At 40.2% G+C, this 21,918-nt stretch overlaps 1 protein-coding gene across 1 annotated transcript in view; it reads left to right on the top strand.

Annotated features, from left to right (window-relative positions):
- Window positions 1-16,284: 16,284 nt before the first annotated feature.
- The window catches only part of LOC306749203 (transmembrane protein 106B-like), a 7,217-nt gene continuing 1,583 nt past the window's right edge, over window positions 16,285-21,918 (top strand). Inside the window, exons 1-5 of the mRNA XM_079232464.1 lie at window positions 16,285-16,636; window positions 16,812-16,875; window positions 17,713-17,872; window positions 19,948-20,088; window positions 20,169-20,218. Of these exons, the coding sequence (XP_079088590.1) occupies window positions 16,381-16,636; window positions 16,812-16,875; window positions 17,713-17,872; window positions 19,948-20,088; window positions 20,169-20,218 (671 nt within the window). The 5' untranslated portion in view covers window positions 16,285-16,380. The remainder of the gene's footprint in view (window positions 16,637-16,811; window positions 16,876-17,712; window positions 17,873-19,947; window positions 20,089-20,168; window positions 20,219-21,918) is intronic.

Genomic DNA, 21,918 nt, shown 5'->3' with positions numbered 1-21,918 from the left:
GGGGACCGTCTGCAAAGTGCAATGCAGAAAATACATACTACTATAAATAAAGTCCTACATCAATGGACTCCCCCTTATTGTACTACAGTTGTCCTTTTGAATAAATATAATTTCTATGTTTTTTTTTTAAATATTTAATTAATATGCTATATGTAACGGAGTTAATGATTCCACTTGTTATCACTGTCCTTTACTACAATATATATACAATATACAATGTCAGCCACAGAAATTAGCGTGCTGTGAGACATTAGAGCCCCGCCCCTTCTGCGCCCCTGCGTACTTGATTGGTGCACCCCATGTGCTCTGTCCAGTCTGCAACACGTTTTCCCTGTGTACCAGAGCTATGACCGCGAGGTGGGCTATGAGAAGCTGATGTATTTTTGTTGCTTTGCCAGGCCATTGACACATCTCTGTGTCACGTCTCTACTGGAGAATAAACGGCTGGTGACGCCAATACAATTCCAAGTGTGCTTTACGTTATTAAGAAATTACACAACGCAAGAGATAGAGTACCCAACTGCTACAATGGTGCCGTGACCCGTTCTTCTACGCAGTTCTAAAACAGTTGTGAATTTGTTTTATTTTCCCTTAAGGAAGAATTTATTTTCTCTGCTTGTTTTTTTTTTTTCCCTGGAGATATTTGTCAGTTCTCAAATATTATAGTGATCATTAATTTTGTCATTGTGCAGAGTATATATATTTTATTTAATTCCCCTTTCTTGACTTCTTGGGTTTTGAGTTTAATTCTGTTCATTGACAATGGATTTATCGGGTATCGGCAGGGGTCGAGGTTTGTGGTTTAGCTCATCATTACCAACCATGGGTGGTCTTGGGGAGGGAAGGCCTGTAGCATCTACCCCATATCATGCTATCGTGGATCAGGATGTAGGGAGTGTCCCAGTGGATGCTTTCAGTGGCTTAGTGGAGCAGATAGGGACCAGTATTGGTGAGAGTATCATCTCATGTCTTAAGTCAATTTCAGCTAATGATGCTAGTGTGGCGCATTCTGCCAGTGCAGATCTCTCCAGGGTTAAGCCTAGTTTATGGTTCTCCGTCAGGTCGCCGTCGACGCAGACCCCTACGCCGTAGCCTGACGCGCACATCCAAAAAATCCTAACTACGCGTCGCGTTGACGCGGACCGTATGCGCTGTGATTGGTCCGCTCAGAAAGTAATTTCCGGCAGTTGCTTTTTCCCAGCCTCGACCGGTTTAGTGGTCGTACAGAGCACCACCGCAAATGTCTTGTCTGTCGCCTGCGCTTCAACATTTGCAATATAAGCATTTGCTCTTCAATATTGATGAGCTCCAACTTTAATGCAGCCGCTCCAACTTGGTCGCCATTGTTTACTGTGACCGGAATTCGGCTATAACCCCTGAAACCACACAGCCACACCCCCCTGGCAGCATGGCAATTAATTGCAAGCAACGCGTTCCCTCGACGCAGGACTTTGAATGCTCAACGACGGCGTCACGTCGACGGCGTAGGTACGCCGTCGACGTGACGGAAAACCATGAACTAGGCTTTAACCAAACAGTAAGCAACCCCGGTTATGAGCCGCACCCTTTTAGGGGGGACAGCACTGACAGAATTTCTATTTCAGAGTGGGAGGAAACTGTCAAGGTGTATCTGGGTAGAAGGGGCATTGGGGTATGTGACCAGGCAGAAGAAGTATTGGGCAAGTTGCGAGGGAGGGCGAGTTTTGTTGTAAAAGTTGGATTACGTAACAAACCCACTTCGAATTTACAGTCAGGCCCTCAACCCATTTTTGACATCCTCAAACAGCACTTTAGTGACAGTGTGACTTCTTTCATGCCTCTAGCCGACTTTTATGACACCAAGCCATCCTACACTGAGACTGCTGTTGACTACTGGATTCGGCTTAACAAAGCCATTGACATGGCTGTTGAGGGACTAAAAAGACAAGACAAGACTCTTGACAACCCCTCCCGTGAAGTAACGGTCATGTTCATCACTCACTGTCCTGATCCTGAACTGTCCCTAGTCTTCAGTTGCAAGCCGCTTGAGGAATGGACAGCCACTGATGTTCAGGTCCGGCTGGATGAACATCACCGTAAGAGGCGTCGACTCACACACCCAGTCAGTGGCTTGCAATCCGATCAGGCAGCGGGTGTCCTGCACAGCCATGTTCAAACTGCAGTACGCCATCCTGCTCCTCAGCCAACCACAGCTGGTAGTCCTTTTTCAAGCGACGCTCAGTCTTTTGGTTAGTCTTTTTGTTATCACTCTTCTGGAGCGCTTGTTAAATAAGGAGTCCACTCAGCGTTCTAGGCCGTCTAGACCAGGGAATGTCAGTCGCACCAGGTTTAGGGTTCCGTGTACCATTTGTGGCGGCGAAGACCATGACACGATGTCCCACTGTCGGAGGGAACGTCTATGCTTTCGCTGCCATGCTGCTGGACATCAGGCAGTAACGTGTTCCGTCTCCCTTGGTCCTGACTCACCTGCTGTTCAATCTGGTGCTCCTGCGCAGCAGGGAAACTAGGTGGCCCACGCAAGGAGGGGACTAGTGGTGGGCCAGGCAATACGTCTCTGATTAATGATGTTGACCGTGAATCTGTTTACTCTCACTTCTGTGCCTCAACAGATTGTGAATCCACGGTGGTGTTTCAAAGCACACAGAGACTGGCTGCAACGGATAATCTTTTCTACACTGGGGTGACGATCCAAGATGCTCTGGAGCTGCGTGCCATGCTTGACAGTGGCTCAATGGCCTGTTCTCTGAGTTCACGTGTGCTTCCTTTACTGGAAAAGGCCAATATTGTTTCTCCTGATTCTATCTCTCCCACATCAGTTGTCCTAATTGGATGTGGAGGGTTTAGGACGCGCCCCATCGGAGTGTGTGAACTTCAGTTAAAAGTGTTGGACTGTCGCATTTTGGTTCCCACGCTTATTGTGGATGGTCAAAGTGATGACTTGATTCTGGGAAGCAACGGCATAAAGCATCTCATTCGTGTGCTGAAGACTTCTGGAGATTTCTGGGAGAAATTGTCGCTTTCAGATCGAGCATCCGGTGAGGAGGAGTCTCTGCTGCAGCTGTTTGCCACTGTGGAGCAATGGAGAGGCAGTGAGATCCCTGAGAAGGTGGGCACTGTTAAACTTAAACATGCTGTGACCCTGGAACCTTTGAAAGAACATCTGGTGTGGGGTCGTCTGCCTAGTCATGCGTGCCTCTCAGCTGGTAATACAGTCATTGTAGAGCCAAGTGATTCACGCACAGTGCCAAGAACAGTTATGGTGGGACGGACTGTGACACCATTGTGGGGGGATGAATGGGTCCCAGTAAGAGTCATAAACCCTTCCAATAAACCAGTGACTTTGAAACGCAACTGCAAGATTGCTGACATGTCTCCCTGTGTGGCACTTGAGGACTTTGACACTGACTACTTGTATGTGGATGACCGAACTGACAACGTGAAATGCAATGTGAATGAGACTGTTGACCAGATTGATACTGGCAGTGAGAAGAGCTGACTGTTGACTCAGAGCATTCTACACAAAGATCTGGCAGCTCTGTGCTTCACGACTTAGGACTGCAGGACATTGACCTTGACGCGAGTGATCTGTCTCCATTCTGGAAGGCGAAACTGGTTGATCTGTTAGCCAAATACGAGTCCGTCTTTTCACGTCACAGTTTGGATTGTGGGAGGGCCAAAGACTTTGTCCACCGAATTCGGCTGAGTGATAGCAGACCCTTCAGATTGCCGTATCGTCGCCTGTCTCCCTCACACTATGAGAAGTTGAAGATGGCTTTGAATGAGATGGAGGAACGAGAGTACATCAGGAAGTCTGCAAGTGAATATGCGTCACCGCTTGTTCTTGTCTGGAAGAAGAATGGTGATCTGCGGCTTTGCGCAGACTTTCGTTGGCTGAACTCACACACTGTGAAAGATGCACATCCCTTGCCACATCAGGCTGATGCTTTGGCTGCTCTTGGAGGGAACGCTTTCTTCTCTACAATGGACTTGACCTCTGGATATTACAATGTGGAGGTCCATGAGGAGGATAAGAAGTTCACTGCGTTCACGTCTCCTTTTGGACTGTACGAATACAACAGGCTTCTGCAGGGATTATGCAACATCCCAGCCACGTTCATGAGGATGATGATGGCCATCTTCGGTGATCAAAACTTCCAAAGTCTCTCGTGTTACCTGGATGACATCCTTGTCTTTGCACCCAATGAACAGTTAGCTTTGCAGAGGTTGGAAATGGTGTTTGAGAAGCTAAAGGTGCACAACTTGAAGCTAGCTCCGAAGAAGTGCCACTTCATGCAGCCATCTGTGAAGTTCCTGGGGCATATCGTGTGTAAGGATGGCATCTCCACTGACCCAGAGAAGGTCAAGGTCAATGTGGATCTGGATGAGAAGGATTTGATGGATGAGAGAACCAACATCCCCTCTCCAATCAAGATAAGATCGTTCCTTGGTATGGTTGGTTTCTACCAAAAGTTCTTTGAAGGATACTCGAGTATCAGTAAGCCTCTCTTTGCTCTGACGTCTGGTGTCTAGACTCCCGGCCTCCCTTGGAGATCAGCTGTCCGCTTCAGTAGATGTTCCTGCAGTTGATGGCTTGGAAGAGACGGATGAAAGACTAGGCCGGACTGTTTCTTGTGACCTGCCTGCTGACATGGACTGTTCTGCTGTCCTGGACTCCTAATCTGTTACTTCTATGCCTCGGCTTGTCATGCAGCCTTCAGAAATTAGTTCTCTTGTCGGATCAGGAGCTGATGATGCTGGACGTGACGTCTCTTGCAGTGAGGGGACACTGGGATTAAGAACTAGTTATGGTAGGATGGTTCGACCAGCTTTGAGACTTATTTAGCAAATGCACCAAAAAGTTATTTTAGGGTGGTAATGTTTTGTTTTATGGTTTTGTGTATTTGGTAGAGGTGAAATTTGCAATACCTCTTTTGGAACATTTTTTTCTGATATGAGTACCTGTATGATACCACTAGTAGTAGTGTGGGTGTCTGGATAGGTTGTGATTGTACTATATGTGTGTGATATCTAGTGACTTAATATGGGCATGTTTTCCTATGGGTGTTGAGAGGATTTGCTACCTTGTCACATTCTAATTCTTAAAGAGTAGTCTGTTGGATTCCCTGTCTGCTCGTAAGTCTCCACCCCCGGTTTCCGCCCACTGCCACGCCCCTCTCCTTCATCCCAGCTGTTGTGCATTGCCTTGATCACCGGCAGGTGATTTAGGGACCACTGCGTACCTGGCTCATTTGTCGGGTTGTTCCAGTTCCAGTCTGGTTTGCTTCTTCTGGTGAGAGTGGATCACAAGAGCGGTGGAGTTGCCCTCCCGACTCTGGAGCGGAATCAGTCTGGTGTGCTTCAAGAGCAGCCTTCACCAGAGTGGTTGAGTTGCCCTCCCGACTCTGGAGCAGGGGAGGTGGATCTCCTGTGTTCGCTGGACATTACCGTTGGTATTAGTTTGTCTATTCGTTGTGTTTTGTTTTGTCGCAATAAAGTCCGCCCTTGGAACTTGAACTGCTGCGTCTGTGCATTTGGGTCCTCAACACCACACCCCCTCTAACATAGTCATTGACTGGACTACTGGGTATCGCTATACTGACTAGTACTGTACATTTCTTTTTTAAATTTTATTTTACTATACATTGTGGATCGTACCTGGCATATTTCTGTTTCATGCCCTGTTTCATGGCCCTTGTCAATTTTTTTTGGATGCGTTTATTTAATTTAATTTTAATATATTTTTGTTTTGTTGGATGAGCAAGTGGAGATCAGTAGGGGGGAATGTAACGGAGTTATTGATTCCACTTGTCATCACTGTCCTTTACTACAATATGTTGTCAGTCAGCCACAGAAATTAGCGTGCTGTGAGACTGAGATTAGAGCCCCGCCCCTTCTGCGCCTCTGCGTACTTGAGCGGTGCACCCTGTGTGCTCTGTCCAGTCTGCAACACGTTTTCCCTGTGTACCAGAGCTATGACCGCAAGGTGGGCTATGAGAAGCTGATGTATTTTTGTTATTTTGTCAGGCCATTGACACATCTCCGTGTCACGTCTCTACTGGAGAATAAACGGCTGGTGACGCCAATACAATTCCAAGTGTGCTTTACGTTATTAAGAAATTACACATTGCAAGAGATAGAGTACCCAACTGCTACATATAGCGTCACAGTAATACAGTTAAAAAAGACAAAAATCATGTCCTACATCATTGGGCTCCCCATTGGTGTACTACAGTTGTCATTTTGAAGGAATATCATTTCTATGAATTTTTATGATTTTTTTTTAAAATATTTAATTAATATGCTATAGCGTCACACTAATACAGTTAAAAAAGACAAAAAACATGCCCTACATCAATGGGCTCCCCCTTGGTGTACTACAGTTGTCTTTTTGAAGAAACATCATTTCTTTGATTTTTTTTTTTTATTAATATTTATTAATATTCAATAGCTTCACAGGACAACAGCTGTGTTTCAACCTGCGGCACAGTGAATTCCAAAGTTTGAGGCCAGATGAACTCATCATAGGCGAAGCAAGTTTTTTATTCAAATTGTTGTTGTAACAGATAATGTATCTCCAATGAACCCATCTGTTGATGCATCAAACCTGAAAACATATGCTCAAATGTCACGCGTTGTATTGCTAAATGGATATTCAAGACAAACCCATCAAAGTGTTGCATGAAGTAAACATGACTTAACTTGAACCTTAATTTAACTTACCTTCTACTTTTGGATATTCATTTTCCTGACAATTTTTCCAAGAGGTAATTGAATGTTACATTAGAGCCATCCTCAATTCTATGGATACCGCTGGCCGACTATACCTCATGAATCACTATACCATGGGTATCATGTTGTATGGCACGAGAGAGCAAAGGGCCAGGCAAGGGTTAAAAAAAGTGAGTATATATATATTATACTTTTATCATTTCAATATTATAGTCTGTAGAGGTGTCAGCAGGCTTCAGATTCTTCCTTCTAGTCATACATTCTAATGTTATTATAATATTTAACATCATGTTGTCTTCAAACAATACATTTGAAAAAGCAGCTTTCCATTTTTTTGGTTGTCCCATTGACGGAAAATGCATACTGCGTACATGAAATTACATACATTTGTATGGTCACATTTGATGACTATGATGGATTTGTCAACATAAGAGATGTGCACTGGAGGTTATGGTGAATATACAGCTACTCATGTGGCGCTATGGGTCATGGTACATGTATTTTAAGGTTATCAATCTTAAAATTGCTTTAAAGATTTATAATAACCTACAATCAAGTAAATACAACTAAATCTACATTCATATTTAATGAAAGTTTGAATACAAGTTAATGTCATTTTAAATAAATTGTCATTAATACATTTACAAACAGTGACAGATTTAGGATCCTGATATTTGTATCAAATGCAGCTGCATTTTGTACACGCATGTGGATTGATTTTAAGATTGTTCTTTTAGTTTTAAATGTCTCCATGGTCGACATCCCTATCTTAATGAAAAAAAATAATACAAATATTGGACAAACAAAGCACTTGAATCATCAAACAGGATCCCATTGGTAGACTCTACTGCTCTAATTATGTGAGTCTTCTTTGACTGAGTGACCCCATATTGTGGAACTCACATTCAACAAATCTGACTTAAAGTCATTTAGTACTTTCAAATACAATGTTAAAATATGCTTATTTAAAAGTTTTGTTCCTTTATTTACTCACACTTGTGTGAGTAAATAAAGGATATTTTGTAGAATAAATAAATAAATTCTTTTGTAGAAGAAATATACAACTGTGGTTGTGATTTTGCAGGTTGACATAAATAAAACATTATTTTATCATTGTTGCTGTTGTTGTTGGTCAAATTGAAAGATGGCATGCCTGTATCTTCTGTATCTATCTGGACAGTATCTTCATGCCTTTCAACCCGCATACTTGTGGTTGATCCACTGCAAGGGTCAAATGTTAATGTCAAAGGTTGCTAGGTAACGGGTACACTGGCGAGTACTAACGCCGCTCTGTCTGGCACCGTTTTTGTTTGTTTTGTTTGATTTTTGTTTGTTTTGTTTGTTTTTTTTGTACCGTATTATTTATTTATCAGTGTAGTTGAGTTCATTCAACGTACTCTACTTTCTACTGCAACGTTTCGTCCTGGATTTGTTTGCTTACCTGCTTGCACCTGCTCTAGTCTGCTACCGTCTACTTCCTGGACAATTAACTGGCTAACTGACGGTCTCTCGCTCGCTGGTGGTTACCGACAAGCCAGCCGGCTCCCTGCTGATACCATGTCCATGCTACTGCTCACAGGCGCGTTGCCTGGATGGCCTCTCGACTGTCCTGCTCCGATCACCTGCCTGCTGTGGATTGTCTTGACGTGCCTGTCGCTTCACCTGCGCTTCATGGCTACCGTCTACTCCCTGGACAACTAGCTGGCTGGCCGGTGGTCTCTCGCTGGCCGACGGCTGTCGACGAGCCAACCGGCTCCCTCCTGGACCCTCCTGTCCGTGCTCCTTGCTGCTGCTCTGGGCTGGCATGCTTCTGCAGTTCTCCACCTCGCGGCTCCTCCAGCTCAACAGCTTCTTTGCTCCTCTGTTCGTCTCGGCCATCGGGGCACTGGGACTTCTCCGTCGGCCCCGTTGCAGCCACAGAGCACTCTGGAGACCATCAGGACCGGGCGCCGGACCTGGCGTGACAGGGCCTTCAGCTGTTGCACCCCCCCTCGTCTGGTGCGCCCTCCCCGTTCACATCCGTCGGGCTCCCACCATGTCTTCAATCGGGCGGGCCCTCAAGGCCCACCTCTCCAAACTCGCCTTCACCTGCTAGCCCCTGTTCCTTACCCTCCACTACAGGACTCATTCTGCACAGCTTCTCCAGTTTTCTTTTGTGCCGGGGATGTTCTGTTTGTTTGCTCTATTGTCTTTCTTTTTTTTTTGTTTTGTTCTGTTTGTCTCTGTCCCATGTAAAGCGTCTTTGAGCATTTTGAAAAGCGCTATATAAAATTAATGTATTATTATTATTATTATTATTATTAAATTAAGTTGAGGACTCCAGAAAGGCTGGCCACAGATGTGGGTAATTTTAATGAGATTATGGGAACTAGACATGTTATACACACCTTTAGTAAAGCCACAGAGTAAGTAAACCAAAAATGATTTTCCTTTCATCCTGCAGAGAGTATTTCAAGATGCGGAACAGACTTGGAAAGGAGGACTGGGTTAACATCAAGTGGCAGCCTGGCCAGATAACCCACACCTTGCAGAAAGATAACAGCAGTTGTGGGATCTTTGTCATGCTGGTTATTTAATGCAACTTGTTGTCTTCCTGATAGATTAAACAAAATTATGTTTTACTATGTAAATTCATACAAGGTGTCCATTCGTACAGATGGCCAAGAGGACGGTGATGGAATTTCCAAACATTCCGCAGACATTTCACATTGACTCATCAAAACAATCTCTTCAAAAGCTAAGAAGGGACATGGCTGAAGAAATTCTGAAAGGATCAGGTTTTGTTCAAAATATTAAATGAATATTTTTAAAAATGTATACAAACGTGTATTTATTTCCAGGTTCCTTCTGTAGAAATGAGGACCTGCATCAAACTGCTGTTGATGCTGTTTGGGTGAGACTTCATGTTTTGAGACATAAACAGACATTCTGAGTTGTGGTGGATAATCTGTAGATAACCTGGAGTGAAATTCAAGGGATAACATTAGTAATTAAATATTGTTAACTTTTATGCATTATTGTGTGTTGTGTAACAGCCCAATCTAAGTAGGCTGTTGGTGAGTTTGGCTTACTCTTACCAAAAATAGGAAGGTTTATGCCTGGAGAATGTAGGCATTTGATTTTCAATAACTCCCATCTTGTAGTAAACTGTCAGGCAAATCTATTCATCTATCTGTTTTCAAACAGGCAGAAACTGAAATTTTTGATTTATTTATTAATTATCTAGCGGAAGATATGCTATAGTTATGCGAGTATTTGTTTAGCCACATGTATTTTTCTTTTAATTGTACTATATCAAAATCTTCAAAATGTTGTTCAAGCATAACAATATATGTGTATATTGGTATGTATTCTTTCTTAAAGATTAAATGAGTGAACTACTTATGATGGCTCTTATCTTAATATATGTGATACTATTTTTGAATTCAAGACATATACAACCAACTTTAACTAATGGCCACTGGGTCACATGTTATCTCAGAAGAAGCATTTAGTTAATATATGATGTGTTGTGTACTTGAGTCTGTATATTAATACATGAAAGAGCTCCTTAACTAATATTCTGGTTTCTGGAAAGCAAATATGGCACCGTAGTGTTGTTGCAAAACACATTATGGTTCAAATTAATCCAAATCGAGCAAACAATCTTAAAAACACGGTAGTTTTGCATAATCATCAGATATCCTGGTGACTGACGACAAATTGGTGCCACTACACTTCGTCCTAAAACCAAAACTGAGATCATTAAAAGAGATCTTCTGAAAAAAAGTATTGTAGCGTTACTAACACAGGATTCCTGGTGGTTGAACAGGAAGTGATGGCCTTGCACTGCATTAGAATGAAGTTATTTCAAATGATGCACATCATCAATATAGCTGTTGTAGTAAAACAAGTTATGAGCCCATTGATGTTGTAAATTATTTTTGTCATTTTAGATTTTATTACTGTGATGCAATTGGATATTCTTTGCAAAAATATGAATAATAATTAGTAAAAATTCATAGAAATCATATTTCTTCAAAGTAACAACTATAGTACACCAAGGGGGAGCCCAAAGATGTAGGAAATGCTTTTTGTCTGTTTAAACTGTATTACTGTGACGCTATAGAATATTAATATTAATTAAATATTAATACAAATTCATAGAACGAATGTGACGCTATAGCATATTAATTGCAATTAAATATTAATAAATATTACTAAAAAAATATTTATATAATATTTATTTATATAATAATATTTTTTCAAAAGGACAACTGTAGTACACCAAGGGGGAGCCCACTGATCTAGGACATGATGTTTGTCTTTTTAAACGTTATTAATGTGACCCTATTGAATATTAACTGCAATTCAATATTAATAAATATTAATAGAAATCCATACAAATCATATTTCTTTAAAATGACAACTGTAGTACAACAAGGGGGAGCCCAATGATGTAGGAAAGGATTTTTGTCTTTTTAAACTGTATTACTGTGACGCTATAGCACATTAATATTAATTAAATATTAATACAAATTCATAAAAATTCATAGAAATCATATTTCTTCAAAAAGACAACTGTAGTAGAATAAGGGGGAGTCCATTGATGTAGGACATTATTTTGGTAATGCTACAACTCCTTTATAGTAGTATGTATTTTCTGCATTGCACTTTGCAGACAATCATAATAAAGAGTTAGAGGGAAGTAAGTAAAGTTGGAAAGAGATTCACAGATTCAGACTTCCCGGATCAATAACTCTTTCGCTAAACGGTGTTACAACACAAACGATACCTCTCTGTAATCGTAGTGATGCAGACAACAAGCTACAACCTTCATTTTACAAAAACGGGTCGTTCTCCGAGCTGTACGGATAACATTGGTCTCTATGTGCAGCCGGCTGTGAGACGAGTGCGCACAGGGGCGCAGGGACCGTCTGCAAAGTGCAATGCAGAAAATACATACAACAAAAATAATCAATGACTTCACTATTATGAATTGTAGCATTACCAAAATAATTTCATACACCAATGGGCTTCCCCTTGGTGTATTACAGTTGTTATTTTGAAGAAATATGATTTCTATGAATTTCTATTAATATTTAATTAATATTAATATTCAATAGGGTCACAGTAATACAGTTAAAAAGACAAAAATATGTTCCTACATCATTGGGCTCCCCCTTGTTGTACTACAGTTGTCCTTTTGAAGAAATATGATTTTTATGAATTATTTTTTAATATTTAATTAATATTAATATGCTATAGCGTCACAGTAATACAGTTTAAAAAGACAAAAATCATGTCATACATCATTGGACTCCCCCTTTAAATTAAATTAAATTAATATATTAATAAAAAATCATAAAAAAACAAAGAAATTACATTTCTTCAAAAGGACTACTGTAGTACAACAAGGTGGAGCCCAATGATGTAGGAAATGATTTTTGTCTTTTTAAACTGTATTACTGTGACGCTATTGCATATTTATATTAATTAAGTATTAATAAATATTATTAAAAAATCATAGAAATGATATATCTTCAAAAGAACAACTGTAGTGCAACAAGTGGGAGCCCAATGATGTATGACATGATTTTTGTCTTTTTAAACTGTATTACTGTGACGCTATTGCATATTAATTGCAATTAAATATTAAAAATAATTCATAAAAAATCATAGAAATTATATTTCTTCAAAAGGACAACTGTAGTACACCAAGGGGGAGCCCACTGATGTAGGAAATGATGTTTGTCTTTTTAAACTGTATTACTGTGACGCTATTGCATATTAATTTTAATTAAATATTAATATTAATAAAAAATCATAGAAATGATATTTCTTCCAAAGAACAACTGTCGTGCAACAAGGGGGAGCCCAATGATGTATGACATGGTTTTTGTCTTTTTAAACTGTATTACTGTGACGCTATAGCATATTAATTGCAATTAAATATTAATAAATATTACTAAAAAAACATAGAAATGATATTTCTTCAAAAGGACAACTGTAGTACACCAAGGGGGAGCCCACTGATGTAGGAAATGATGTTTGTCTTTTTAAACTGTATTACTGTGACGCTATTGCATATTAATATTAATTAAATATTAATATTAATAAAAAATCATAGAAATTATATTTATTCAAAAGAACAACTGTAGTACAACAAGGGGGAGCCCACTGATCTAGGACATGATTTTTGACTTTTTAAACTTTATTACTGTGACGCTATAGCATATTAATATTAATTAAATATTAAAGATAATTCATAAAAAAATCAAAGAAATCATATTTCTTCAAAAGGACAACTGTAGTACAACAAGGGGGAGCCCAATGATGTAGGAAATTATTTTTGTCTTTTTCAACTGTATTACTGTGACCCTATTGAATATTACTATGAATTAAATATTAATAGAAATTCATAGAAATCATATTTCTTCAAAATAACAACTGTAATACACCAAGGGGGAGCCCATTGGTGTATGACATTATTTTGGCAATGCTACAATTCATAATAGTGAAGTCATTGATTATTTTTGTAGTCACAGTAATACAGTTTAAAAAGACAAAAATCATTTCCTACATCATTGGGCTCCACCTTGTTGTACTACAGTTGTCCTTTTGAAGAAATGTAATTTCTTTGTTTTTTTAATAATATTTATTAATATTTAATTGCAATTAATATGCTATAGCGTCACAGTAATACAGTTTAAAAAGACAAAAATCATGTCCTAGATCAGTGGGCTCCCCCTTGATGTACTACAGTTGTCCTTTTGAAGAAATATCATTTCTATGATTTTTTGCTAATATTTATTAATATTTAATTAATATTAGTATGCAATAGCGTCACAGTAATACAGTTTAAAAAGACAAAAATCATGTCATACATCATTGGGCTCGCACTTGTTGCACTACAGTTGTTCTTTTGAAGAAATATAATTTATATGATTTTTTTAATAATATTTATTAATACTTAATTAATATGAATATGCAATAGCGTCACAGTAATACAGTTTAAAAAGACAAAAATCATTTCCTACATCATTGGGCTCCACCTTGTTGTACTACAGTAGTCCTTTTGAAGAAATGTAATTTCTTTGTTTTTTTATGATTTTTTATTAATATATTAATTTAATTTAATTTAAGGGGGAGTCCAATGATGTATGACATGATTTTTGTCTTTTTAAACTGTATTACTGTGACGCTATAGCATATTAATATTAATTAAATATTAAAAATAATTCATAAAAATCATATTTCTTCAAAATGACAACTGTAGTACAACATGGGGGAGCCCAATGATGTAGGAACATATTTTTGTCTTTTTAAACTGTATTACTGTGACCCTATTGAATATTAATAGAAATTCATAGAAATCATATTTCTTCAAAATAACAACTGTAATACACCAAGGGGAAGCCCATTGGTGTATGAAATTATTTTGGTAATGCTACAATTCATAATAGTGAAGTCATTGATTATTTTTGTTGTATGTATTTTCTGCATTGCACTTTGCAGACGGTCCCTGCGCCCCTGTGCGCACTCGTCTCACAGCCGGCTGCACATAGAGACCAATGTTATCCGTACAGCTCGGAGAACGACCCGTTTTTGTAAAATGGAGGTTGTAGCTTGTTGTCTGCATCACTACGATTACAGAGAGGTATCGTTTGTGTTGTAACACCGTTTAGCGAAAGAGTTATTGATCCTGGAAGTCCGAATCTGTGAATCTCTTTCCAACTTTACCGGACTCCAACTTTCCGGACTCCGTCCTCTCGCTGTGTTGTTTCTCTTCCTGCAGTAACACAAGGTACTGACTGTTACACAAGTAACACAAGGTACTGACTGTTACACAAGTAACACAAAGTACTGACTGCTATTGTCAATGGACTTAATAGCTGTTATTTAATTAGGTTACCATGATTTTATTATTGGTTAACCTTTTTTTTTATTTAAGGTTATATTAGCCTGTGTTACATTCAGATATTCATGAAAATAGTCCGGCTGTACCGAGACGCTCTATTGAAGAAAATCAGTCTTTGAATCCACTTGCTGTCTAGATAGTTTCCCCTCCGAAAGAAGAACAGGGATTTATTTTTTAATATATGCTAGCAGTTAACCAAGTTTTCCTTTAGAACCAATGCTGGTTCTATTATCGCTTTTTCGTCGTTTCCTTCTTGAGATATGATTAAGTCATCCGGTCGAGGAGCCAATACACTGCGGTTTGTTAAATATAAACTAGTTTTATTGGCGCTGAATTAAAGTCGGAACTCTTGGTAGCAAGTAGATAAGGTGTTCACGTTTCTTACTTATAGACAACAACGCAGCACGCCGTTAAGTATGTGATGCATGTTGTTGTCCGATGGGGATCTTAAAGACGTAATCATGATGTAATTGTACTGCTCTCCTTGAAACTGGCTTTTCCCACGGTCATGAATGCATCACATGTGCGCATGTCTGTTTTTAGAGGATAAACAAACCTGCATGAACCAGCAGTAGCACTAGGTTGCATTCAGGTACGCTACGTGCTATTACAGCGTTTCGCTCATTAACCTCTGATGGATGTATGGTGTTACAGTAGCTCGGTGAGTAAGCTATGGTAGTGTTGACCACGGATAAGTGTCATGTTGTATTTGTTTTAGCTGTCAGCCTTGGCAATTGTAGCTAACTAGCTAACAAGCTAACTGTTGCTCTGGTAGGGTTGCTTTGAAGGAGGCATTTTGACAGCTTACTTGTTCTCTTCTGTTTACTGTTGTTAGATACACCGACATTGACAGTAACTTCTCCCCTGCCAATATATTACTAATCTTAACTGCCTTTGCTCTAACTTAAAGCTCGCAGGCCTAAACGTTAGCACTGTTAACGTTAGCATGCGCGTGCTATGTAATGCATTTACTATAAAACACCGTCTCTTTTTATGGTGTTACAGCCGATAGGCACGAGGGACTCCCGTGTTACCACGTGCTCTGCTGACGGTTGACTCGTGAGTTAGTTGAGTGAGTGAGTGAGTGAGTTAGTTAGTTGAGTGTGTGTGACCTGCCACCAACCACCTACCAATATTACAATGTATTCAAAAGTATTGATCCCTTTTGAAAGGAATTGTACTGTTCATGGCCTCAGGCTGATTGAAAGGGAGCCTGCCAAGAGATTCTTCTGATTCTTCTGTGTTTATGAGAGCGTGTTGATTGTAACGTGATGAATGGGGTCTTGAAAAAAAAATGTTGTTAGCAAATCACAATGAATTTAATCACTTTGATGTATCACGAAAACATAGTTGGTAAAAATATCCTGCACAAATATAATATATGGAAGTGAGAGCTATAAAGGCAAAAGGGAAATAAAACTACTCATGAACAGTCAAAACAGAATTGTTCTCAGGACTACAATTTTGTTTGTGGAGAATTGGAAGGGAAACAAACTATTTCTTAAAACGTTGGAGTGACGGGGCTGAGTGAGAATCTGCTGAGTGAGAAGTAAGATGCAGTGTTTCTCCTCTAAGCAGCAGCAGAGATGTTCATGCCCATGCCAGTGTCCCGTAGCCCAAGGTGGTGTCTTCAGAGGTCTAGTTTTGTAGCTGATACATGGTCCATCAATCAAGCAGCTCTACTCTCTTGTTACTGTGTACTGGTCAACAGGGTATAGACCCATCATTGAACTCTGGTATGGGTGGGCTGTATGGCCGGGCCGTGGACAGATCCAGCTGACGGTGTGGATCACAGACTTTTCTTGTGTTTTCCAGTTGTGACAATGGGAAAGTCTTTTTCCCACCTCACCAAGCAGACGGGCCAAGAAAGCCTCCCCTCTCATCTGGAGGACTCTCAGACAGAGGACGGGAAGTGTGGAGACGTCTCCCAATTTCCTTATGTGGAGTTCACAGGGCGGGACAGCGTGACGTGTCCCTCGTGTCAGGGCACCGGGAGGATCCCCAGAGGTAGCACCACTGTGTACACGCTCTGGGTGGTAGTCTTCCATAGCCATCAGCTTTAGCAGTATCCAGTGATGATCCTTTAGTAAAGCATGTCAAAACAAATGTTTTAGTTGCACCACAGGCTTGTTTTTCAAAACAGCTGACAGTGACTCATCATTGACTGTTGTCTCGGTTTCAGGACAAGAAAATCAACTTGTGGCATTGATTCCATACAGTGACCAAAGGCTGCGACCTAGGAGAACGTGAGTGTGTTGCATCTGTGTTTATGTTGGATAACACTAACGTGTTAAAGGTCTTTCCAATTACACTTTAAATCTTTCAGTTTTTGGATGTGTATGGGAAGTTGAGTTAAATATTCACATATAGTTTAGCAATGACACTCAAAAATGTGTGGCGTGTGTGCAGCTCTCAAGTGCTATATCATTATACTGCTATTCTATGTTAAAATAAATTGTCATTCAATAAACAACATGGATTTGAACAAAAATAAAACGTACTGAGAGAGAGAGAACAGATTAATGGGAAATTAGACAACACTTAAATAAAAAATAAAAAGGCATTTGATTTTGAGAGAAAAATATTCGTTCTCAATATATGAATTGTAAATGAGGATTTGTTTTGGGAGGAGATTCGTGTTGGAATTATTTCTCAGCAAACAACAGTTTATCCATCTACCTGGTATGTTTGTGCAGTTCACCAAACCTCAAAAAACACAGCCCCCTTTTTGTGGACACTGTAAAAAAACCTGACTCATCATTTTCTGCAACGCAGTGACATCATTGAGCAAAGCACTGCATTGGCCAATCAATTCCATCTGACTGTACATTCAGATCACATCAATGTAAAGAGGTTACTGCCACTGTTTACCTGGTTGTTGTCAAGATGGAGGATAAAAGTAGTTTGACACACTAACAATCCTCTTCATCTACTGTATAGAGTACACTACTTGATACTTGGATAAAATACCAGGCACCGATATTCTGAAATGAAATCAAGATGTTTAAGTGTGGATAAAGCTCTTTGTAGTTCTTGATCTGTGTTTTAGTAATGGCATCACGTGACCGTCTTGTCCTCTTCAGGAAGTTGTATGTGTCGGTGTCCGTGGTCGTCTGCCTGTTGCTGTCCAGCCTGGCGGTGTTCTTCCTCTTCCCTCGCTCCATCGACGTGTCCTACGTCGGAGTGAAATCAGTTTTTGTGAGCTACGACCAAGAGAAACGCAGCGTCTATCTCAACATCACGGTGAGCTTCATCTGCATCCAGTCAAAAGTGTTCAAGAAACACTTGTGACAAAAGGCCCGCTGACCAATCACAGCACACGTTTAATGCTGACGTGCTTCCAGGCCAACGCGGTGCCCTGGCACCCAGCATGTCAAACTAAAGATCTGATTGGCTGAAGACTATGACAATCAATGATAACGTCCCCATGTGCTTTAATCTGCAAAGGCCACATGATGTGACATCCACCAGTTGATATTATCCATTAAAGTTACTCAGAAAAATGGATGTGACGACCAGTGTTGGGGTAGTTACTCAGAAAAATTAACTAGTTACTAGTCACTTCTGAAAATTGTAACTAGATTACTTTACTAGTTACTGCATTTGAAAAGTAACTACACTACTAGTTACTTTACTTTCCATTCTTTTAAGCAAATGTACAAATTAACCGTAAAGATACATGGCCAAACATCATGGCCCTTTCATCACTTTATTTTCAATGTTCAATAAAGGGCATCTCTTAGCCTTTCCACATAGTGTATTGTAATTGTAAACATGTAAAACAAAATGGCATATAAAACTCAGCCATTAACTTGAACGAACATTAACCCTGTTCACACTGTCTGACCAAAGAAATATGCCTCACTTTAAAATCCACAAACAACAGGATACAAGAGGCTGTGTATGGTGGGGACATTCAGGTCAAACAGCATAACACATTGAAAACAGGCTTTTGGAAACATGAGACCCCACTAAACCAAATGGGGGCCGACTCCTAAGAACAAAACCAGCTTGTTATAGGAATCATTGTAGTGGTCTAAGAAAGATAGAAAAATAAATGGTACTTTTGGTGATTGGACGATGCAGCTGAGCGGACTGATCGCTGGAGTTTCATACTAGAGTGAAGACGATCACAGATTAAACTCAAGTTATATATTAAATCTGTTAAATTATTCACCATCTGGTTAAAATATGTTCATTGTAGGTCTGAACCACAAAAGGACCACAAACTACTGTCTTGTAAGATTGTATCTGTTGTTTCCCTCAATAACTTGTATTATGTATGTCATTAAAATCAGAGAACTGGAGAGAGGAAACACTTTTTACAACACTTAATGAAGAGAAACTATATTTATATTGTGGGTTATTTTATAATGATGTCACAATCAGACTCATTCTGCCAGTAGAAATGGATCCTGCGCGTATAAGCAGGACACATCAGTGTATATAAATACTCGGTAACATTATAAATAAACGGTAACAGACGACAGAGAAAACATCTCCACTCTGACACTCATGATAACTGTGTCTTAATTAATGTAAGTAGTAGTTTAACACCATTAAATCAACTATTTTAAGTGCATTTTTATTGGAATGTTCGCTAAAAACTCTCCGGACAAAACTCCGTCAGCTGTTAAAGCGACTAACAGCTGATCAGATGTGATCCGCTGTCAGTCGGTCGCAGTCATCAGAAACCTACGTCTTCACGTGACGCTTCAGAGGAAAGGACGTCTCATGTCTATTCCGCGCTTGATTGAGGGAAACGGTGATGCAATTTAGAGACTTGGGACGTACCCTGTGATAGATTGTTCATCAGGAAGTGTCGTGTGACTCGCGCACCACTAAAAGAAAACTTTTCGGACTGGTAAAAATGTCTTGAGTAACGTAGGAACGCGCGTTACTGAGGTCTAGTAAAGTAGTGTAGTTACCAATATTTTGAGTGTAATGCGTTGCTTTACTTCGTTACCTATAATAGTAATTACGTTACTGTAATCCGTTACTTTGTAACTCGTTACCCCCAACACTGGTGACGACACAGTAACCCTGTCTGTAAGATGTACCAGTAATGTTGTAATTTCTTTGTTTTTATATAATTAATGTGTTCTGTACATATTTTACCAAAACACTTCAAAGTAATTGAGAAGGAAGGTATTTGAGGGAAGTTGGAGTGTCTGTATCTTCTATTATGTGATGCATTTCAGAGCAATACAGATATGGTACAAGAGGGATTTGAATCAAATCCTAGCGGGGCTCATCCCTCCCCCTCAAACACACAACCATGATATGGAACATGAACAGTGTTTTGTGGCATCCTCCAGAACACCCTCAATATCACAAACAACAACTACTACTCCGTGGAGGTGGCCAACATCGCCGCTCAGGTGCAGTTTGTCAAGACGGTGATCGGTAAATCTCGCATCAGCAACATCACGGCCATCAGTCCTCTGGACATGAAGCAGGTACAGCTCAGAGTCGGTCACCACCACCATTCCTCTGCATGGGCACAACTCCGACTCTTTACTGTTGTCTCTGTTTTCAGATCGACTACATGGTCTCCACCACCATCGCAGATGAGATGAACTACATGTAGTAAGTATTGTTACAAGGTTAATTCATCACGTGTCATTGTAGAACACAGGGTTGCACACTGAAATGTAAATTGTAGCCCCTTCACACCACTACATGAACATAGAACATATACAAACATTTCAATGAGAATAGAATTAAAGGAAATAAAATAAATGCAGACTTTGGTTTATAGTGGGAATAAAGGTATTGTAAAAGGTAGCCAGCCTAACAGAAAGTCCCATGTCATGTCTGCATGCTGGAGGAGGGAAGCAGCTGATCTGTAGACAGCAGCAGGGTGAACAGGTGAACAGGTGGTAGTATCTTTAGCATCAGTTGTCTCTCCTCACCAACGTCCTGATGATCAGTAGATGGTACCATGATGTTCTGGACGGTTTTAATCTCCCACTTTATAGCCCGTCTGTCCTAGCTGTACACATCCTATGAAAGCTTTTTCAGGATGCTTTCTATTGCTCCGCTGTAAAAATCATCTGTCAAACGTTTTGTTAAGTTGAGCTGTATACGTGAACCTCTTCACCAAAAATGGATAAAGAATGAAGATTTAAGGGTGTAGATAAGGTGTGTCTGGTGTCGATAAGGGGTGTCTGGTGTAGATAAGGGGTGTCTGGTGTAGATAAGGGGTGTCTGGTGTAGATAAGGTGTAGATAAGGTGTAGATGAGGTGTAGATAAGGGGTGTCTGGTGTAGATAAGGGGTGTCTGGTGTAGATAAGGTGTAGATGAGGTGTAGATAAGGTGTAGATAAGGTGTGTCTGGTGTAGATAAGGGGTGTCTGGTGTAGATAAGGTGTAGATAAGGTGTGTCTGGTGTAGATAAGGGGTGTCTGGTGTAGATAAGGTGTAGATAAGGGGTGTCTGGTGTAGATGAGGTGTAGATAAGGTGTAGATAAGGTGTGTCTGGTGTAGATAAGGGGTGTCTGGTGTAGATAAGGTGTAGATGAGGGGTAGATAAGGGGTGTCTGGTGTAGATGAGGTGTAGATAAGGTGTAGATAAGGTGTGTCTGGTGTAGATAAGGGGTGTCTGGTGTAGATAAGGTGTAGATAAGGGGTGTCTGGTGTAGATAAGGGGTGTCTGGTGTAGATAAGGGGTGTCTGGTGTAGATAAGGTGTAGATAAGGTGTCTGGCATCACTTTCAGGATATCTTGTGTGACCTCGGCCTAATCCAGGTGTGCTTTTGAAGCCGTGGAGCACACAGAGCAGAAGCTCTAAACAAAGGCACAGCTGTTGATGTGATGAGGCTATGGATAGGGTGAGGGCTTAAAGGGCGACGCCAAAGAATCCCCACATAGGAACCTTTGCATGACTATTGCCCACCAGCATTGAAAGCTTTCCTGCTGCAGTTGAGGCTACATGGGAAATGAATCGGACCGTACCGAATAGTTGTAAGCTTCAATCAAAACGTTTACATTTAAAAGTATTATTAATAACTTGCATAAACATTACGGCAATAGTCCAGAGGCTTCCACCATCTCTTCCTGTTTGTCTCTCAACTCATGCCCTAGTAACCAAAACCAAAGAGAATCAGTTAACTGTCAAATATGTCAAAGACATTGTGAAATTGAGTGGTTGACTGGATTGCATGTGTTACTCCCCACACTGTGAGAACAAACCATAGTTTACATGAAAAGATTATGAACATTGCAGCAACACACGCATCACATACTCTGAATCAGAATACCGCCTGTATATTATACTTATTAAACAA

This window comes from Taurulus bubalis (genome assembly GCF_910589615.1).
Source record: "Taurulus bubalis genome assembly, chromosome: 16".
In the NCBI taxonomy this organism is placed as follows: domain Eukaryota; kingdom Metazoa; phylum Chordata; class Actinopteri; order Perciformes; family Cottidae; genus Taurulus; species Taurulus bubalis.
The sequence above is the reverse complement of the archived record's forward strand: the minus strand, read 5'-3'. Positions and strand labels throughout refer to the sequence as shown.